The sequence below is a fragment of the Dermacentor andersoni genome, chromosome 10, assembly GCF_023375885.2.
Source record: "Dermacentor andersoni chromosome 10, qqDerAnde1_hic_scaffold, whole genome shotgun sequence".
NCBI lineage: Eukaryota > Metazoa > Arthropoda > Arachnida > Ixodida > Ixodidae > Dermacentor > Dermacentor andersoni.
The window spans coordinates 110,929,577-110,946,768 of NC_092823.1; the positions used below are offsets into that span (position 1 = coordinate 110,929,577).

The 17,192-nt window shown below is 44.9% G+C and overlaps 1 protein-coding gene across 1 annotated transcript in view; it reads right to left on the bottom strand.

Annotated features, from left to right (window-relative positions):
- Nucleotides 1-489: 489 nt before the first annotated feature.
- Nucleotides 490-17,192, bottom strand: part of LOC126544659 (alpha-(1,6)-fucosyltransferase-like) — a 40,116-nt gene continuing 23,413 nt past the window's right edge. Inside the window, exons 7-10 of the mRNA XM_050192106.3 lie at nt 16,166-16,355; nt 13,933-14,106; nt 11,798-11,951; nt 490-6,230 (exon numbers count right to left, since the gene is read on the bottom strand). Of these exons, the coding sequence (XP_050048063.1) occupies nt 5,856-6,230; nt 11,798-11,951; nt 13,933-14,106; nt 16,166-16,355 (893 nt within the window). The 3' untranslated portion in view covers nt 490-5,855. The remainder of the gene's footprint in view (nt 6,231-11,797; nt 11,952-13,932; nt 14,107-16,165; nt 16,356-17,192) is intronic.

The window sequence follows — 17,192 nt, forward strand, 5'->3', positions numbered from 1 at the left end:
TTGTCAACCAGTTAGATAAGAAAAACAGCTCAATGTAGGCAATGTTATTCGCTTTGAAAGCAAACAGAGGTGACCTCCTATAAACCAGTCGAGCGTTTGACTGGGGTTTTCAAACTACGCTGCGTGTTAGGGAATCATGCTTGCGTCGGTGGTTACGTAAATTTGCCATCAGGAGATTGGAATAAAAACAAATTGGAATGGTTCTACGTTATAGGGCTCACAGACTCTGTCCTCTACAGCAGATCCCTTTTTAACATTGGGCCCACGCTCCCCCGCCATACGCAGTGGCCACCGGAGTAGAACACCCTGCCCTCACCCTCTCCCCTGCGCCCCGTCCACTGCGCGCGACAGAAGACGGCACGCTTTCACCCCGCTCTCTTCCCTTGCGCGCTCGAGATTCAGCCACCACTGTCTGCTCACCCTCGTACATCTTCACATAACATAACGGCGAAGCCGACCGCGACAAGGACGGCAGAAATGCACCTGGAGTGTCATAATTAAAATTTATTGTGAAACCAGCGGCACACAATGCCTCGAAGAACACTTCGCAGTAGCTGCAGTAACACATGACACGACACCATAGTCAAGGCTGGTGCTTGTAAACAGAATGAACAAAATTATTTCCACAGAACAGCAGACACATCGAACATCACTGCATTTTGTAACAATGAATTAGGCACCTTCTTCAACAGTACAAGCTTAAATAACGCAACCTTATCTTTGCTACAATACTCGTCGCAGCATATTAACTTCGCAACAATCGATATCACATGCATTGAAGAAAATATGAACAATTTATATTATTGGGAGACAGTGCACAAAGCGAAAAAAAAATGTGCAGGACAAGCAATACCTACTGCGTGTCTTGAACCCTGAATAAATGCTACTTCAGTCGATGATTAAGTAGTTATCTAACAGCCGGCGCTTCACATGAGGTTAGTTTATATATTGCGAAATTAAAAAATGCACCTCAATAAGAATGAGCGTACACGCACAATAATTGCCTCTCTTAGTCGCTTATTTTTCGGACTGAGATACGTAGAGATGTGGAAGCGAAGATACACGCGGAGACGTACCAGAAGTATCAAGACGTATAGGAGACGTATCAAGAGCTCTTTCTTGGTTTGCCTGTGATGCAATACGCACCCTGTAGTTCGCAACCTGGAAGGCGGTAGCAGATAATTTTTTTAGCCGTCTCTGACACAATTCTAACCCTGCTACTTTTCCAAAAGACCCCTTATTGCGAAGATGTGTTTGTACTGTCAGCTACCTAAAAACCATGGCTACTTTATCTGCTGTCCCACTTTGGCACGCTCGTTGGTGTCGTGGCAATGGCTTTCCTATTTTTCATATTTATCTGTGGTTCACATAGAAGCATATACTGACCACAGAGGGATGGATAATACATGCAACATGCATAGCAGAAGGGACCTCCCCTGACTTTCTGACCAAGAACTGACAACTGCGGTGACAGAGCTGAGGTTGTTTGGTAGGATGTAATACACGATGATTTGAACGTTTGCATTGCAGGTAACAAAATGAGAAGACAATTTTTGAAATTTCCACATGGGTTTACTTTACAAGTCTGCATCATGTCGCAAAGAGCAGTGGTGTTGTCTCAATCAGCTAACAACGCTCAGGAGGCAGCAGTCTCAACATTGAAGATTCAAATTTCTGCGCTTGGGCTGGTTATAGGAAGAGCTACACAAGTTCATCAAAATTGTCGCTAACGAAAGTTCAGGAGCAGTAAATATCACAGCACTGGCTCACTTTACGAATGATGCACATTAAAAAGGAAAGCGAGTGTCATAATTGTTACCCTAAAAGCAAGGATTGAAATAATGGCAAGGTAGGCATGTGGCCATCACATACTTATGCTGTAAGAAAGTATATTCTACAGTGCGATGAAATGCATTTTTGCAACTCACAAACAATTCTTGTCTACATTTAGGTTGGTTCAGTCACTTATTGTCAATTGCTCCGTTAGGTTTTTGGATAGTGCAGACCATATATCACTCAGTTCATTCGAAACAATCAGAATTAACAGAAACACAAACAGAAAAGAAAATAAAACAACTGCCGCGCGAGGTCTAATCAATACAATGCGACATTACTGTGCACTCTGGTGCAGCTTGGACATGTTAATGACACATGCATATGTATAAACGTCAAATGAAAATGAGCCCAGTTGATTGAGTATGGCCTAAACAATGAAAGGTTCCTTTCCTTCGACCGCTTCCTAACCTTACGTGAGGCCTCTTTACAGCGAGAGGCGATGGAGGAAGCAAGCGTACTCAGAAAGCTTCCTTCGCCCGTCCTCACGTAAGGAACCGTTGCCGCATGCCTGGGTTCGAGAGGATCTCTTTAAAGCTTCATGCGAACACCATTATTCAATAAAGATATGTTGTATCATCGCATAATTTTTTTAATTGAAGCGCTAGCATAGAGACGCGTGTACACTTTCTTCTAGTTTTGTTTACTAAACGTAAAAAAGTACCACACCATAGCGCAAAACTTTATGGGCTCCAGCAACGCTGGCACGCCGGCGTCCTGCAACGCTTAGCAACGCCTAGGAACGCCGCTCATGGGGAACGTACGACTCAAATGAACATGCCTGTCAAAACGTACCGTGCTCGCGCTTCTGCGCAGGCAGGCGAGAGCGCGCGTGCGCAAGCAAACGCCACTTGGCTAAGCAGTGAGATGAAGCACTCGTTCAGGGCCAGGAGCGACGTAAGGACGCATCAAGGTAGCTTCGGAGCTACCTTACGCTGAGGAAGCACCAAGGAAGCCTTCACTGAGGGCCTCTCAGTAAGGAAGCTTTCAGAGTGACATAAGATCGCCTCACAGCAATGAAGGCTTCCTTACTGAGGTAAGGACGATTTCATTGTTTGGCCCTACTTCGCATTGTAGGTCATCTTCACAATAGATGTCCGTCAATCAACTTACCATTTCTCAGAGGAAATAAATTTCTGTGCCCCATCGCTTTTATAATAGTTTGTAAATTTTCGATGGAAGAATAGCAAATGAAAATGTCCTCACGATATTTTGCACACTCCGAATTGCCATATTGTATGAATCAAAGGCCTCCAATACACAACTTTGTAAATTCCTACAACTAACATGCATCTTATAGAAAATTGTAGCTGACATAACCCGCACTTAAGTGAATAACATATACTCAGTTATCTACAATAAATGAATAACAGCACAACGTGCACAGCATAACGTAACACTATGACTAGAATTCATAACCAGCACACATATTTAGTCCGCAATAAATATAAGCTTGTCAACAACCACTCTACACCGAAACAGCAGAGTCATTTAGTAGGGAAGGGTGCTATGGCTCCTTCTAAAAATTAAAAATTATGGGGTTTTACTTGCCAAAACCACTATCTTATTATGAGGTACGATGTTGAGTGGGGGACTCCGGAAAATTTTTACCACCAGGGGAACTATAACGTGCTCGCAAAGCACGGGACACGGGCGTTCTTGTGTTTCGCCCTCTTCAAAATGCGGATCCAATCCCGCAACCGCGTGTTTAGCAGCCCAACACCATAGCCACTTAGCAACCACGGCGGATAATAACACGTTTCCCTAACAAACAATAAATGAAGAGGCACAAGTAAATGCCCAAGTGTACAACACGTGTTGCATCCAAGGTATAGGCATAATCGAAGCCTACTAATGTACTTTCTTGTCAATACAAAAATCACAGCATATATATATATATATATATATAGCGCTCTTCATGTCCTTTCTAGTCTACCTGTTTCTATTTCCCACAGTTCAATGGAGTCCTCACATTTATTTCCCTCACATGTAACACCGATATGTGGCGTCATGCGGCTGAATGCTAAGGCAGCTGCCTCTAAATGGTGCACCACGAAATTCAGCAGCAGGCAGCGCACACATCAGCATATAGTTTCCAGATTGCTACTCTATGTATTGTACGTCAAACGATGGCCAATAGATGCGAACGGGCATACAAAAAGCGCACCCGCTAATTATGGCAAGGGCGACATTCATTACGGCAATGACTGGCCAGAAGTAACTTTGCCGTTGCCTGGTTCACCATAACGTTGTAACAGATGACATGAGAGCTTCAAGTCTTCTATGTTTTTTATCTAACGACTAAACCATACATTTGTATGGTATTGTGTATAGTGCTAACAACAAATTTGTCACTCAGTGCCTGAGGAGCCTGCATTAAAAAGAGCAATAATTTTCATTCATAACTTGCACTTAGTAGCCCAAAGACATGTCCATTATCTTGCGATCCTTACAGTATAAGCCACTTCAACAAAGGTTCGGTTCCTCGAAGTGGCACTTGGAACTAGCTCAAGAGCGTTCCAGCCTTGTCCTGGTCAGTGCGCTGCTTCGCCAACACGGTATTGTGATTAGTCACCAACTCGCACAATTGTCCACATTACTGAACTTCATTTCCATTACAACGGGCCCCTTTAGCGGTGACTGTCGGGTATTCTTGTGTCTCCTCTCTGCCTTGCCGTGGTCAGTACGCTGCTTCACCAGCACGGCATGATGATAGCATCAATACTTCATTCTAATGTGCCCTTGATTGTAACACGCATCTCCTTTTCATGTTACGCAGTGAATAATGCAATTGCCTCCATTGTAACGTGCACGCCATACTAACGCAATTAAGGACCCCGTGTCGTAGAACATCAGGTGCCGGCGTCGGCGGAGTCGTCCGTAAGCGAAAATTGTATATATTTAGGTATATGTATATAACACGCCTTGCTAAGTGATATTGCAGGTACAGGAGGCCTCATTAGGTGCTGGGCACATTTAGGTACTGTATCTTTTTTTAAATGTATAAAAAATCCATAAACATGAATCAAACAAATCTTCTTGGACGTATTTCTTGTAAACGGTCCGTTCCTTTCGCTTCGATGGGCAATCACCACGTCAAGCTACTACATAAGCAGCTTTTAGTAATTGCTTCTTTCTTTCATATAAAATAAATAACGAAAATTCAATGGCTTGCAAAGCAAATCAGGCATTCCCATTCATACTGTTGCAAATTGCATATCTTTCCAAAATTGTACAACCAGCACTCACACGCGTGAAAAGAAATTCTCCCACCCAATGTAGCGGTACTATATACAGTAGTGTATACATCGCAAAAACTAACACCCGTGGTCTTCATAAAATCTTACTGGCCCATCCACTCACCGCAATCACACTCTAAAAGGCTTCACTAAGACAAAACGTACTTATGCTAAAACAACCAGCTCCTCAATAACTCAACGTATCACACTGCACGCTTGTGGTCCGCAATCAACACGTGCTGCTCCCACAGCGCTCCTTCGCAGCTAAGCGAACATCGTCTCACGGTGAAATTGGTCTTATGCATCAACACTCGTGGCATCGCAAAGCCGGTACTCGCAGGCATCTCCTCGTGAGAGACATCTGTGTAATGTTGCAAAACGCTTCACACTGTGATTCCAGTGTCAAGCTCCTCTCAGGTATCAGTGAAAGTACGACCAGTGAACAATAACTCTTAGGCGGCAGCTTTAGGCACCAAAACTATACATTCATTGTCAACATACAGCAGAATCCACAATACCAGCATGTTTTTGTCCACACTACCAGGAGTAAAGCTACGTCCACCTTGCAGGACACTTTACTCCAAAACATCGGCCTTAAGCTCTTTCCCGGTGTCAATGCAAGCGCCACGGCACACGGCAGAGCACATCCTCATATTGAGTCATGGCAGCTAGACCTAGCGCTCAACAGAGAAAGCAAACCTAAGGCAGCCCAGTCTCGGAGGAGAAGAGCCATGTTGATGTGATCACTCTGCACGCCGCCCATTCTCATTTGTACATACAGGACTACTGTCGGGTCTGGTTTAAAGACGCGTAGGGTGCAACGGAATATGTTCGCACCGTCTTGAAACGCGGGAATACCATCTTGTTGCCATCTAGTTTGGAGCCTACAAGACGGCCCGTGTTAAAACCGTCCGCATACATCTTCTCGCGTGCCTCCGTCAGTGATGCCATCGCATCGGATCGCTCCACTAGGGCACCTGGAGCCTTCCACTGCAGCTCGTTGCCGAACACACGCTCATTGTGGTACAATGTTCGACGAGGCGGGAAGGGCACGTACGCGTAGAAGTACTCAACATCCACCGACACAGCCTTTCCTGTTGCGTCAGCACCGGCTTCGGCATACCGGGCTTGCATCAGCTCGTAGGCGACACGGCAGAACTGCATGAACGAAGAAGGATGCTTGTAACACCACAGGAGAGAAAATTGTGATAAAGGTGAAGGTCGGATAGTATAAGTGACTGGGAAAACATGAGTACATATGCGCTGGTTGGTCATATCACTATAATCAGGTGTCTTTTCGCTTGTATGATTTGATGTCCCTGCGAAGCTCCGTTTAACTCCTTCAGGAGCGGCGTGCACGACTGTATGCACAGCACCTGAGAAAAGGAAAAAGCACTAATGAAAATATCATTTAGGAGAGTTCTCTTAAATCTAGTGTACTTTGCAATTTTTAATCTGGGACTTGTCATTGGGCATGAGCTGAAAGTGCACTTGTGCATAGTACTTTATTAAAATGAGCTGCAATTTGTATGCCTAAGTGTTTGCTCTAGGTGTGAGTATGTACTCAGGTTCACTACTGTCATTGTTTTAAAGCGAATAGCTTTCCTTGGCTCTTTCGGGCGTTTTCGTGGTCGGTAGCAAGTGAGACTTGGGCGAGGGAAGACGACTAAACGTGGCGAAGGAAAGCGCATGCGCCCTTTGGCAATCGAGCAGCGGGAAGGAACCGGAAGGGAAGTTGTCACTCTTCCGTACGCTCGCTTGTTCGCCGTACGTCACGGTGACCGGCCAGCTGTGGCCAGCCCATCATGGATTATGTGACGGACTAAATTCCGCAGCGGATTCTCGTCCACATAGTCTACACTGCCAATGTAGGTGAACGTTCCGTCGAACGCTGATGACGCCAATTTCGGCACACCGAGGAAACAATGAAGTCGACGCGTTCGTTACCCACTTCTGTAACAAAGGAACTCTGGAAAGGCAAGGAAAGGAGCCGAGAGAAAGGGTGCGTGCTCTTAGGGAAACGAGCCGCAAGTATGCGCGGCGAAAAAGGGGAGGGCGAGGGAGGCACAGCAGCTCACTCGCTCACTCACTTGCTCGTTCGTTTGTTGATTTCGTCAGGCCATTCGCTTACACGGACAATCATCAGTTTTTCGATGCTGACGTAGTCTTTCAATCAGGCGTAGTCTTCAAGTTGTATGATAGGTGCTTTCTACACGCACTAGACATGAAACAGTTCAATTTCACATAATTTACATTTCTTCAGAGAGTTCTCGCGTGAAGTCTTCAGATGGTGAAATTAATAAACATCAGTGAAGCATTAAAATTTCCTAATCTTTTCTGCAGCTGTGCACTTTTCAAGATTCCGATGATCAATTGTGAAGAAGAGAGAGAATAAACTTTAATGAAAACTAATCCGCCAGTTTCCCTTTGGGGTAGGACGGGAGAGAAGAAACAATATTTGTATGGACAGAAGCAATTTGTATCTGAAGGGGTTAAAACAAACGTTTTACCAAGACTATATTCTTATTACCCAAAGAGCACCGCACTCGATCACGGTTGTGGGGAAAGTGGAAGCAACATGGCCTTGGTAACTTGGCACGCCTAAAATGATGCTTTCTCGCATTTTTTTTTACAGCACAAATAGAAAAGTGTGTTCCACCTGCCCACTGTACCTAGAAATTCAGTTCGAAAATGAGAGCACAGTATCAAATGCTTGTACACAGTGCTTCCACGGGTGTAGTGTTTTTACAAGGACACCTCCACACGCACCACTCGAATCCCCACTTCACCACGTGGCATTCATTATCGGCAAGAATCTCAAATTGTTAATATGCTCTTTCTTCGCATTCAAATTTATTGTAGTTAGACATAACAGGAATTTTGCATGTACCACTGAAGCTCCCAAAGTTGAGTGACTGTTGTCGGGACCACCTATGCAACTTGAACGCGGAGAAAGTAGAAAAGCTCACCAGAGACGGGGTACATTACAGAAATGCCCAAATAACCGCACTGAAAAGAAACTGTTCCATAAGGCCAACAAGAGAGTCTGATAAATTTTTGTTATTCACTAAAGAAGAAAAAATATTTTTTCTCCTTTTTATTTGGTGCCAAGGAACTCAACGATTATATTTGCTTTGAACTGTTCCATATTGATATCTAAGACTTTCCAATAGGATGTTCCAACAAAAAAAAGTTTCGCAGTAACAAAAAGCGTCTTCTCAAATTACGTACTCGGCGACGATAAAAATGACGCATCATTCCTTACAGCCATAATTATTTTTATCAGTCATTAGCTTACCTGGCAACTGCATTACTGAAGAACATCAACACTCACAACGGGCGCTATATTATAACCCTGTAACTTTTGAAATATGTTCGTTGATAAGATATTACTTACTAGTGTCTATCTGCTCAATGTTGATTATCAAGTCAGAAGTGCTTGCTTCTACATACATTCTAAAAATTGTTCCTTCTATCCACAGTCATATGTTTATCTAAATCTGTATGCACATTTTTCTCATGATCAGATGTTTCCGATTTTGCGCACTCAGTATGCAGGAATATTCAACTTGGCTTTCACGTTGTTGTAGAGAAATGCTGCTCGTGGGCAAATTTTACTTAGTTCAGTCATGCTTTATAGCATAAGACTCTGTAGCCTCAATATTTTGTCGTTCCTTGCGTTCTGACACCTTCCAGCGGCTCATTGGCCCCAAGAAGCTGTTTGACGCCGCTTTTTTGCCAAGGAGCACACCAGCATATGTACATAAGGCGCGAAATAAAACTAAATTGAACTGAATATTGAGGAAGAAAATGAAGTGAACCCATCACAATTAGTGACTACACTGAGCAAGAGCATCTTATCAAAGCTGTGCTCCGGTCTTTGGCGAATACGTTTCCAATACTCTTGAATATGCTACATACTTCGTCATCGCGAAGGGCAGTGCACCTGCTGGATGCTCTATTCAATGTTTGCAAGTCTTAAGCACCAAGACTCACCTGCAGCTTTATATTCGCACTGAAATAAAGAAAGCTGTGGTTTATTCTAACGATATACTGCGACGTGCTGCAACGCACTGCTAACGACTATTGGCCCTTTGGTCATCTCAGGTTATTTCAACGCCCATAACCAGCTATAGGAAAGCACCAAGAATAGTTTTAGACAGCAGAATGACGGCCGCCCAATGTATCAGGAGGGAACTTGCTTGGACTTGACTTTAGTTTCAAGGCACTTTGCTGCAAGCAGTCCAGCATGCACCCACACACTGTTTATTGTTTACCTCTTTTCGCCTTTCTGTTCACCCTTTCTTTTCCCCCAATGTAGGGCAGCAAACCGGATGCTCGCCTAGTTGACCTCCCTGCCTTTTTCTCCTTGATTTCTATCTCTCGTTCTTACCACAGGTGGCTAAGTGAGAAGAATCAGAGTCAAAGAGCACACGTCATGAGAAAACTTCTAATGGACATCATTATATAAGTTTGACCAGTGGTCGCATGCACAAAACACCATGGTTGTAGAAAAATCACCCACAAGCGAAATTCTTCTAGGAAGCAGATCGAGGTGAAGGGAGTACCGAAGGGATTGCTCGGAAAGAAAAAAATACACCGCAGGAGTGCTATTAGCGTTGAGCGCAACGACCGTGGAGCTGCAAGCACCGCTCGTGTGACGTCAAGGCGGCGGACCGTCATCTGCTACAGTTGTAAACAGATGTAAACCCTACAGCACATAGCTCCACCGATAGTGCTACAGGCGAGCATCCAGAGCACTGCATCAACGTAGTACACATATCTCAGAGTCTAAGCCTCGATTAAGATGATCTCCTAAAACGTGGTTTAATGTTTTGTCTTACGAACAACGCAGTAAACGAATATGAACTACACAAAGATATAACAGAGTTTTCAAGACGCATGCGCATCAAGGAGCTCTTTTTCAATGACCCAGACGTAGAAAGACAGGATAAAGACTCTCTTAGACCACCTAGAACGTGGATACCGCAAGCCAAACAGTGCCAAGACCTGAATTTATACATGGAATGGAATGGAAAAACTTTATTGCTCTATATCTCAGAGAGATTGCCGGTGGGCCGGTGTCTTCATGTCTTGAGTCCTGGCCGCTTCACAAGGTCGGCGCCCCTATTCCAGGGCACCGCTGCGTCTTGCTGCCTCGCAGGCGTGCTGCACAATTGCCCGTTGGGCTGCGAGCTCGCTGCTGGTGAGCAGACCCTCCAATTGTTCCGCACTTGGGTTGTTTACTTTATGGATTGCGAAATTACGCTTGCATTCCCACGTAATGTGGTATAACGTGGGGGTTGCCCCGCACCACGGACATGTATCCCTGTACTGGGTAGGGAACATTTTGTGTAGTGTGTGCAGGTTGAAAAACGTACCTGCTTGCAGTCTTCGCCAGCTGACTGCCTCGTGTTTAAAGCTAACCTCAAAACGAATTCTAGAGTCTGCGCGCCATTGCCGGACCGCAAAAATTTGCACCCCGCTCAGCACCAAATCCTTAAGGAACTCGCAGAAAGGAATGATATTGTAATAAAACAAGCAGACAAAGGCGGCAGTATCGTATAATCTGGCCTATAGAAAAATACTAGAATGAGGCCTCTGAACATCTGAGTAACCACGCCCATTACGGAAAACTCGACTCTAACCAAATTTCAGACTACAGCAATACTGGGCAAAGCACAATAGCGGAGCTCCTGGCCCGCGAACTAATCGCGCAGTCTGAATACTGCTTCATGATGCCCAAGAACAAAGAAGCACGCCGCCTTTATCTTCTTGAAATACATAAAGTTCCCGTCGAAGCAATATTTACAGCAGAAATCCCAGGTCGGCCTATTGTATGCGCACAAACGCACCTGCTCACCTGCGTGGAAGTACAGTGGCAAATTTTCTTCTTCAAGACCTTCCACCTAGCACAGGCTGGATTATTAACAAATTGCCGTTTTCAATCTCAATGTTAACCGAAAACACGCGAAATACATTGGGTACATGAGTTTGATGAGCCTTAACTTTTGGTTATAATTTGAACACGTTAGGAAACATGTTTCTCTTTTTTTAGAAAACTGAATGACCAAACCTCTTGAATACCCATTATTTGCGTACGGCAGAAAAAATCTGGTTGTGATATCCTCGAAACATACCTGGTGGGGAAACCTAAAATGCTAAGAAAATTTGAGAGAGCACCTGTGCGCTCTCTCAAACATCAAGTGGGCATCACTGTAAGGACATCCACTTGAGGTCACTTAATATAGGTCCCTGGTCGACTTCGGGAGTACAGACATCAATCGGACGGCCATCTGGCATTATATGACAACTGGGAAGCATACTGTTGTAATGGAAAAAAAAAAAAAACACTGCAGGCATCTGGCACGTCACGTCGCCGAAAACGCTCGGAATTCCGATTACCCATTCGAATCACGACCGTGATTATGCGTTTCTTTGCACTTTGCAGGCTGGGATGTTTGTGGGAGATCCACCGGATGTCGTTTGAATGCGGAACATGCGGATCTTTCCAGCACGTCCATGGGAAACTTTGTGTCGTGTAGGATGTATAGCACTAAGCGACCGACGCTGCACAAGCATATCGGGAGAAAACCTGAACAAAGCGGGTTGTGAAGGAGCCCTACCAGCCCACGTCAATTAAAAGCTACCGGATACCATCGAGTTCACCGAGAAGGGTCACGTCTTTGTTTAAATCAGTCGCCAGCAGTCGCCGGTTATCTCACCCCAGAAGAGAAGGCGCACACCAGGTAGTCCGACTCAGCGAGCAGGTGAATGTCGATGAGCATCCCACTCAGGGCCGAGCTTTTCGTTCGAGATTTCAAGTTGAAGGCCTCACTTGCAGAATGTTGATTCGCGATAACCAGGTACGTTGGAAACCTGCATTGTTGAAAGTAGGAATGTGCAAATAGTGTTTTATTCCAGCTGAGGTAATACAGAAATTTACGTCGGTAAAAGTTGCAGTCAAAGTAGATACGTTCAAACAGTAGAGTGTTCAAACGAAATTAAACACAGATGTAGATTAACAGTTTGTACATGCGATCGATTCAGTGATTGACTGTCGAGAAATCTCACCAAACACCAATAAAACAGATGGCTTACAAGAAGGGTTTCGGTTAGGTTATATGCCTCTAGATAAAGAATGTGGGCAATAATGCTCCATTTCGAATTGATGACGTGTCCCTAACTAATGTAATACGGTAGGTTCCTAGCTATTTAATTTCCCATAAAGTGGCAATGTCGCAAAGCCATTACCGAGGAGGTGGTCACGTGGGAGAAGGACACTGCGATGTTTCGGCACTAGGGGGACATTTTTGTTTGCTCGGTAGTCCACTGTGCTGCAATTCATGTAGCGCCAAGTAGCAGTACAACAGGCAATCAAGCGAGCCACCACGAGTCACAAACGCTCTCGATTTCCGGCTCCCACGTAATCATCTGCGTCTGACGGCGCAGGACAGTAACCTCCTCGGAAACAAAACCGCTACTAGCCTTAGAAAAGTTATTGTAAATTATTTATGGGCGCTTTCAGGCCTGCCACTCTTTGTTGAAGGGAATCTAGAACTTTCATTTAATGCAAGAAACTGGACAGTGCAAAAATATCTAGTCAGCAGTCCTTGAAAGCCGTTATAACTGGTAGACTGTACAATTTCACCAGTATTTTGTAGAATATATTAAGTCACGGATAAACAATACACTACGTTGCAAAATAAGTGCCATTTTTTATTTTGCCGATACGTTCTGTCTGTCAATGTAGACTCCACTGTTAAGAAAACCAGTAAGAAACCCAAGGTTATGAGGCCCACGATGTTTGGTCGTCAGTGCTCTCCCCCCCCCCCCCCCCCCCCCGGGACCATTTTTGTGTACTAATCACTTGGCTACTTGCTTATTTCAGTACTCCTAGGTTTTGGAGGTTTTAGATGGACAATTGCTTTCGCCGCATGCAAATTTTTAGGCGGGGCTTCTTGAAGGTGATTGCATCGCTAATTGCAGCAACGGAAGAGAGGACACTCCTTCAGGTGTTCCTTGTGTGTGGTACGCAAAAATTATGGTGAAAGGTAGCTGCCGCATTCAGGAACTCCCATGTTAAAATTCATGGTCGCTGTGAGAAGAACCATCGATGGGTACTGAAGGAGCTGTGTTCGTAAGAGACGAGGCTGTGATCCGTCATGCAGGAAACGAAGCCCACAATCCGCAGAACCCAACATCAACACCAATGGCAATTACCACTTCGTGGCGGACGCTGAGTCGGGCAGTGAGCAGAGTTAAAGGCATTAAATGCGTCAAATCACCTTTTGTGCAAGTCATGTCAAAGCACCTTGACGCATAATCACGCCATGCTTTTCGTATTACACATCGTACGAGTAAACCACAGAAAAAAAAAAACGTTTACACATGACATGGCGCAATGAAACCAACCGAATGGGACGTTTTAAAAACTAATGACAGCTTCCTCATCAGAAGTTATAACCTTAATAACTATAACTAAACAATTTTCGCTTTATTTATCTCATTGGCTGGATAATTACTACACAGAAATTATCCTCGTGGAGAGAGAGAGAACTCATAAGCGAACACCGTTACATCCATAACTGTATATTGTATCAGTTCCTTCTACAGCTTGTTTATCTTTTGCTACGACACCTTCATTCTGAAGAGTTTGACATATAAAAGTAATCTGCTCAAGTCGCTATGTTAACGTACCATGGTCCATATTCACATACCTGAGACACGGAAATGACCAGTACAAATTTCACGCGTGGATGAAAGACGAGAGCACAAGCGCTACTGTTTCATGCACCGAAATACCAAGTGCAAAACTGCCAGTTTTGACCACTGTCGCAGTAACTAAATGTTGTCTTACTTTGATTTTATTGCACTAATGACTGTAGGGTCATCAGTAGCGATGAATACACGCTTCTTGGCAGCCACTCCCTTGAGCGCAAGGGCACTGTAGAACTCTTCGGCATGCTGCATATACTCGGCCACATCATGGTATGCAGCTTCGCGCTTCTTGTCTGTGCGCCGAATATGCATCCTGCAATGCAGAAACAAAGCAAGATTATTACAGGTATTCTTATTGCGCACATCTACAAGCGGTCACAACAAAATCTACCAATCAGCCATGCAAGCGCGCTGTGTACATCCTTCTGTTGTTAATACATTCATGAATTAATGAAGACATGGATTAATGAATGGACACATGCATTCGTCCATCCATGAAATCCTTCGGACCATTCATTTATACACACACCCAGCCACCCATCCGCGTATACCCAGTCACCCTTTCTCCCATGCAGCTATCCGTCTACGAGACCATGTACGCATTGATGCATGCAGAAAGCCTGCTTAGAAGCATGTTTAAGTGTTTCGTGTGCTAGCATTTAGCAACGTGCTAGCCCAAGCAAGTATGAAGGTTTTGTTGGATTTGAACGGTTTTCAAATGCGTTAGAACCGTGCCGGACCAACAGCAAATTTCAAATCTGTTTCAAGTTACTGACATTTTCAATCACATATCTTCGAATTATTGCACTTAGCCTGGCCTTTACATTACCAGCGCAAAGTCACTATGCTGCGAGCGGATCCCTGCTGGCTCGGTTATTTTATTGCGATAGCAATTACATGGACACTCCACGCGCATTTCTGCCATCGGCGTCGCCGTGATGTTCAGCGTAAAGTCCGAGGGTGATAACACCGTCGCCGCGTGCCATATGCCTATGTGCGAATGAAACCTTGCGAGAGTGAGACGACAATGGTGGCTAAATCTTGCGCACGCTGAAAAGCGGGGAGAAAAGCGAGAGGAAAGCGGGGAGGAAGCCGGCCGGCTTCCGTCGTGAGCGAGGCACAAGGGGGAAGGGAGGGGGCTTCTACTCCGGAGGCGGCTGGGCATGGCGCGGTCGCCCGGGCCCTATCTTCAAAGCGATCTGCGACGAGTGTACAGTCTAGGTGCACCTATGGCTAATGGCTTTGTCTGTGCTCTGATCTCACTGCTTACATCACGTTGAAGCGATAGGCAGCACGAAGGTCAATTTGCTCGCTGCTGCTGGCGCGCTATCTCAATCCAGCGTTTTGACAGCGAGTGTGCGCGGTCATTAAGTGAGACGTGTTCATGTTTGAACATGCGCGGGTGAACACCATGCTTCTTAATTTGGTTAGTAAGCGAAAGTTTAGAATACGGCCGATAAAACTAGTCTTTAATTCGTATTGCTGTCTACAAATTTGCTATCGCAATAAATCCTTCACCTTTCGGGCAAAACTGCGACTTTTTCAGAGGTGAAGGCCATGTGCACTGCGTTTCTTAAAATGGAGCTTGTTCTTATCCTTCGGTTGTTACAGGATATATAGTGCATGTCTCTCCTGGTAGTGGCCCTCGCCTCCTGAAATCATGTGTTTGCGGCACTGAAATGTTTCTATCTCGGCTGTTACCAAACCAATTTGAAAAATTCTTGCGGCACAACGCTCCCTAAGGCACACAAGAAGTTCCAGCGTATAAACGAAATTTGGTATGTGGCCTGGTTAGGGGCCCTTTAAAGTGCGCCAAATGTACGGTACACGCAGGATTTTATATTTCGCTCCCATCGAAATGCAGCCATTGCATTTGATCCCGCGCCATCGGGCTTAGCAGCGCAACACCACAGCAGCTACGCCCCCACCAAGGGTAATTTTTTTCTTTGAGCTTTTCTGCATTTGTTCCCTGATCGATGTAGCCAGAAACCGGAAGTCAGTTCAATAACACAGCTAATCAGCAAGAAATATGCTGCAGCAAGCTTCTTTGTTTTGTTACTTGGTGATCAATGTCAAATATGTTGAATGTTGCTTTCCAGGTGACCAGGCTATCAGGCTTTCCAGCCTACCAAAGCTTAGTTGAGCAAACTATCATTCACGTGTTGTCCAAGCCATATGTTGTATGTCATTTGTTTTCATATAACATATGCTATATGTTGTCGAAGCCATAGTCTTGGCCGTAGACAATTTGTTTCAATTGCAGTTTAATTTGCTGCCGAATTCTAGGTACCACGTTTAGAAGACTACTGATGGGTCTTATGGCACACGTAGTGTGTTAGGGCAATTATTATAAGTATGCACCAAGAACTCACGCTACAATAGGATGCTCATAGCCGTTCTTCTTCTTGAAGTCTTCTATTAGCTGTCGTGACGAATTCTGTAGCCGGAGAATGTAGGCCGTGACCTGGCCATACCACCAGGCATAAGGATCCCCATGGTTTGCCACCAAGTCTTTCACTATAGACGCGGGCAGGTCAAGAATTTTGCTACGCTCCTTAACACCTGAAAATGACCAAAAAAGAATTATTGAAATTCTGGGGTTTTACGTGTCAAAACCACGATGTGATTATAAGGCAAGCCGTAGTGGAGGACTGCAGAAATTTGGACCACCTGCGGTTCTTTAACGTGCACGTAAATCTAAGTACACGGGTGTTTTCGCCTTTCGCCACCATCGAAATTCGGCCGGCATGGCCGGGATTCGATCCCGCGACCTGGTGCTTAGCATCCCAACACCATAGCCACTAAACAACCACGGCGACGAACGCCTGGAAATGAAAGATTGCCAAGCGACAAAATAAGCCTACAGAGAAAGCAATTTCAAAACGTCGCAGAGATTCAGAGGGTAATGCGGATCTTGCGGGTTCACCTCCGACTGGCAGCAAGTTGTTTTTTCCTCATCTTTCATTTCTCTTTAGCTTATCATTCTACGCTTAAATTAAAAATGACAAATAACTTCCTCCATGCATCCCTTGGCTTCTTATCTGTCGACTTCATGTGGCCGCGACTGGTGAAAACCGGGATCCTCGGTTCTCCTTTTTGTCGTTCAGAATAAATTTAACACAGCCTTGCTTGCAGACAACTTTCTGTGGCAATGAAAGGAAAGCTACGGAGGCAAAGCGCGCACAAGAGAGAGCGCTTCTGAAAAGAGTACCACGTTTTCATCCATGTTAGTTTTAGCTCCGGAAGAAAAAACAAGCACATTATTGGGCAGCAGTTAAAAAGGACAAAACAGGCCACTGAATATAAAAGTCTACTTATTTTGAGGCTTTTCCCTTCCGCGTCTGGGAAAACGCGAAACCATTGCACGTGGAAGCTGCGTCGATCTAGCGTCTGTTCCGA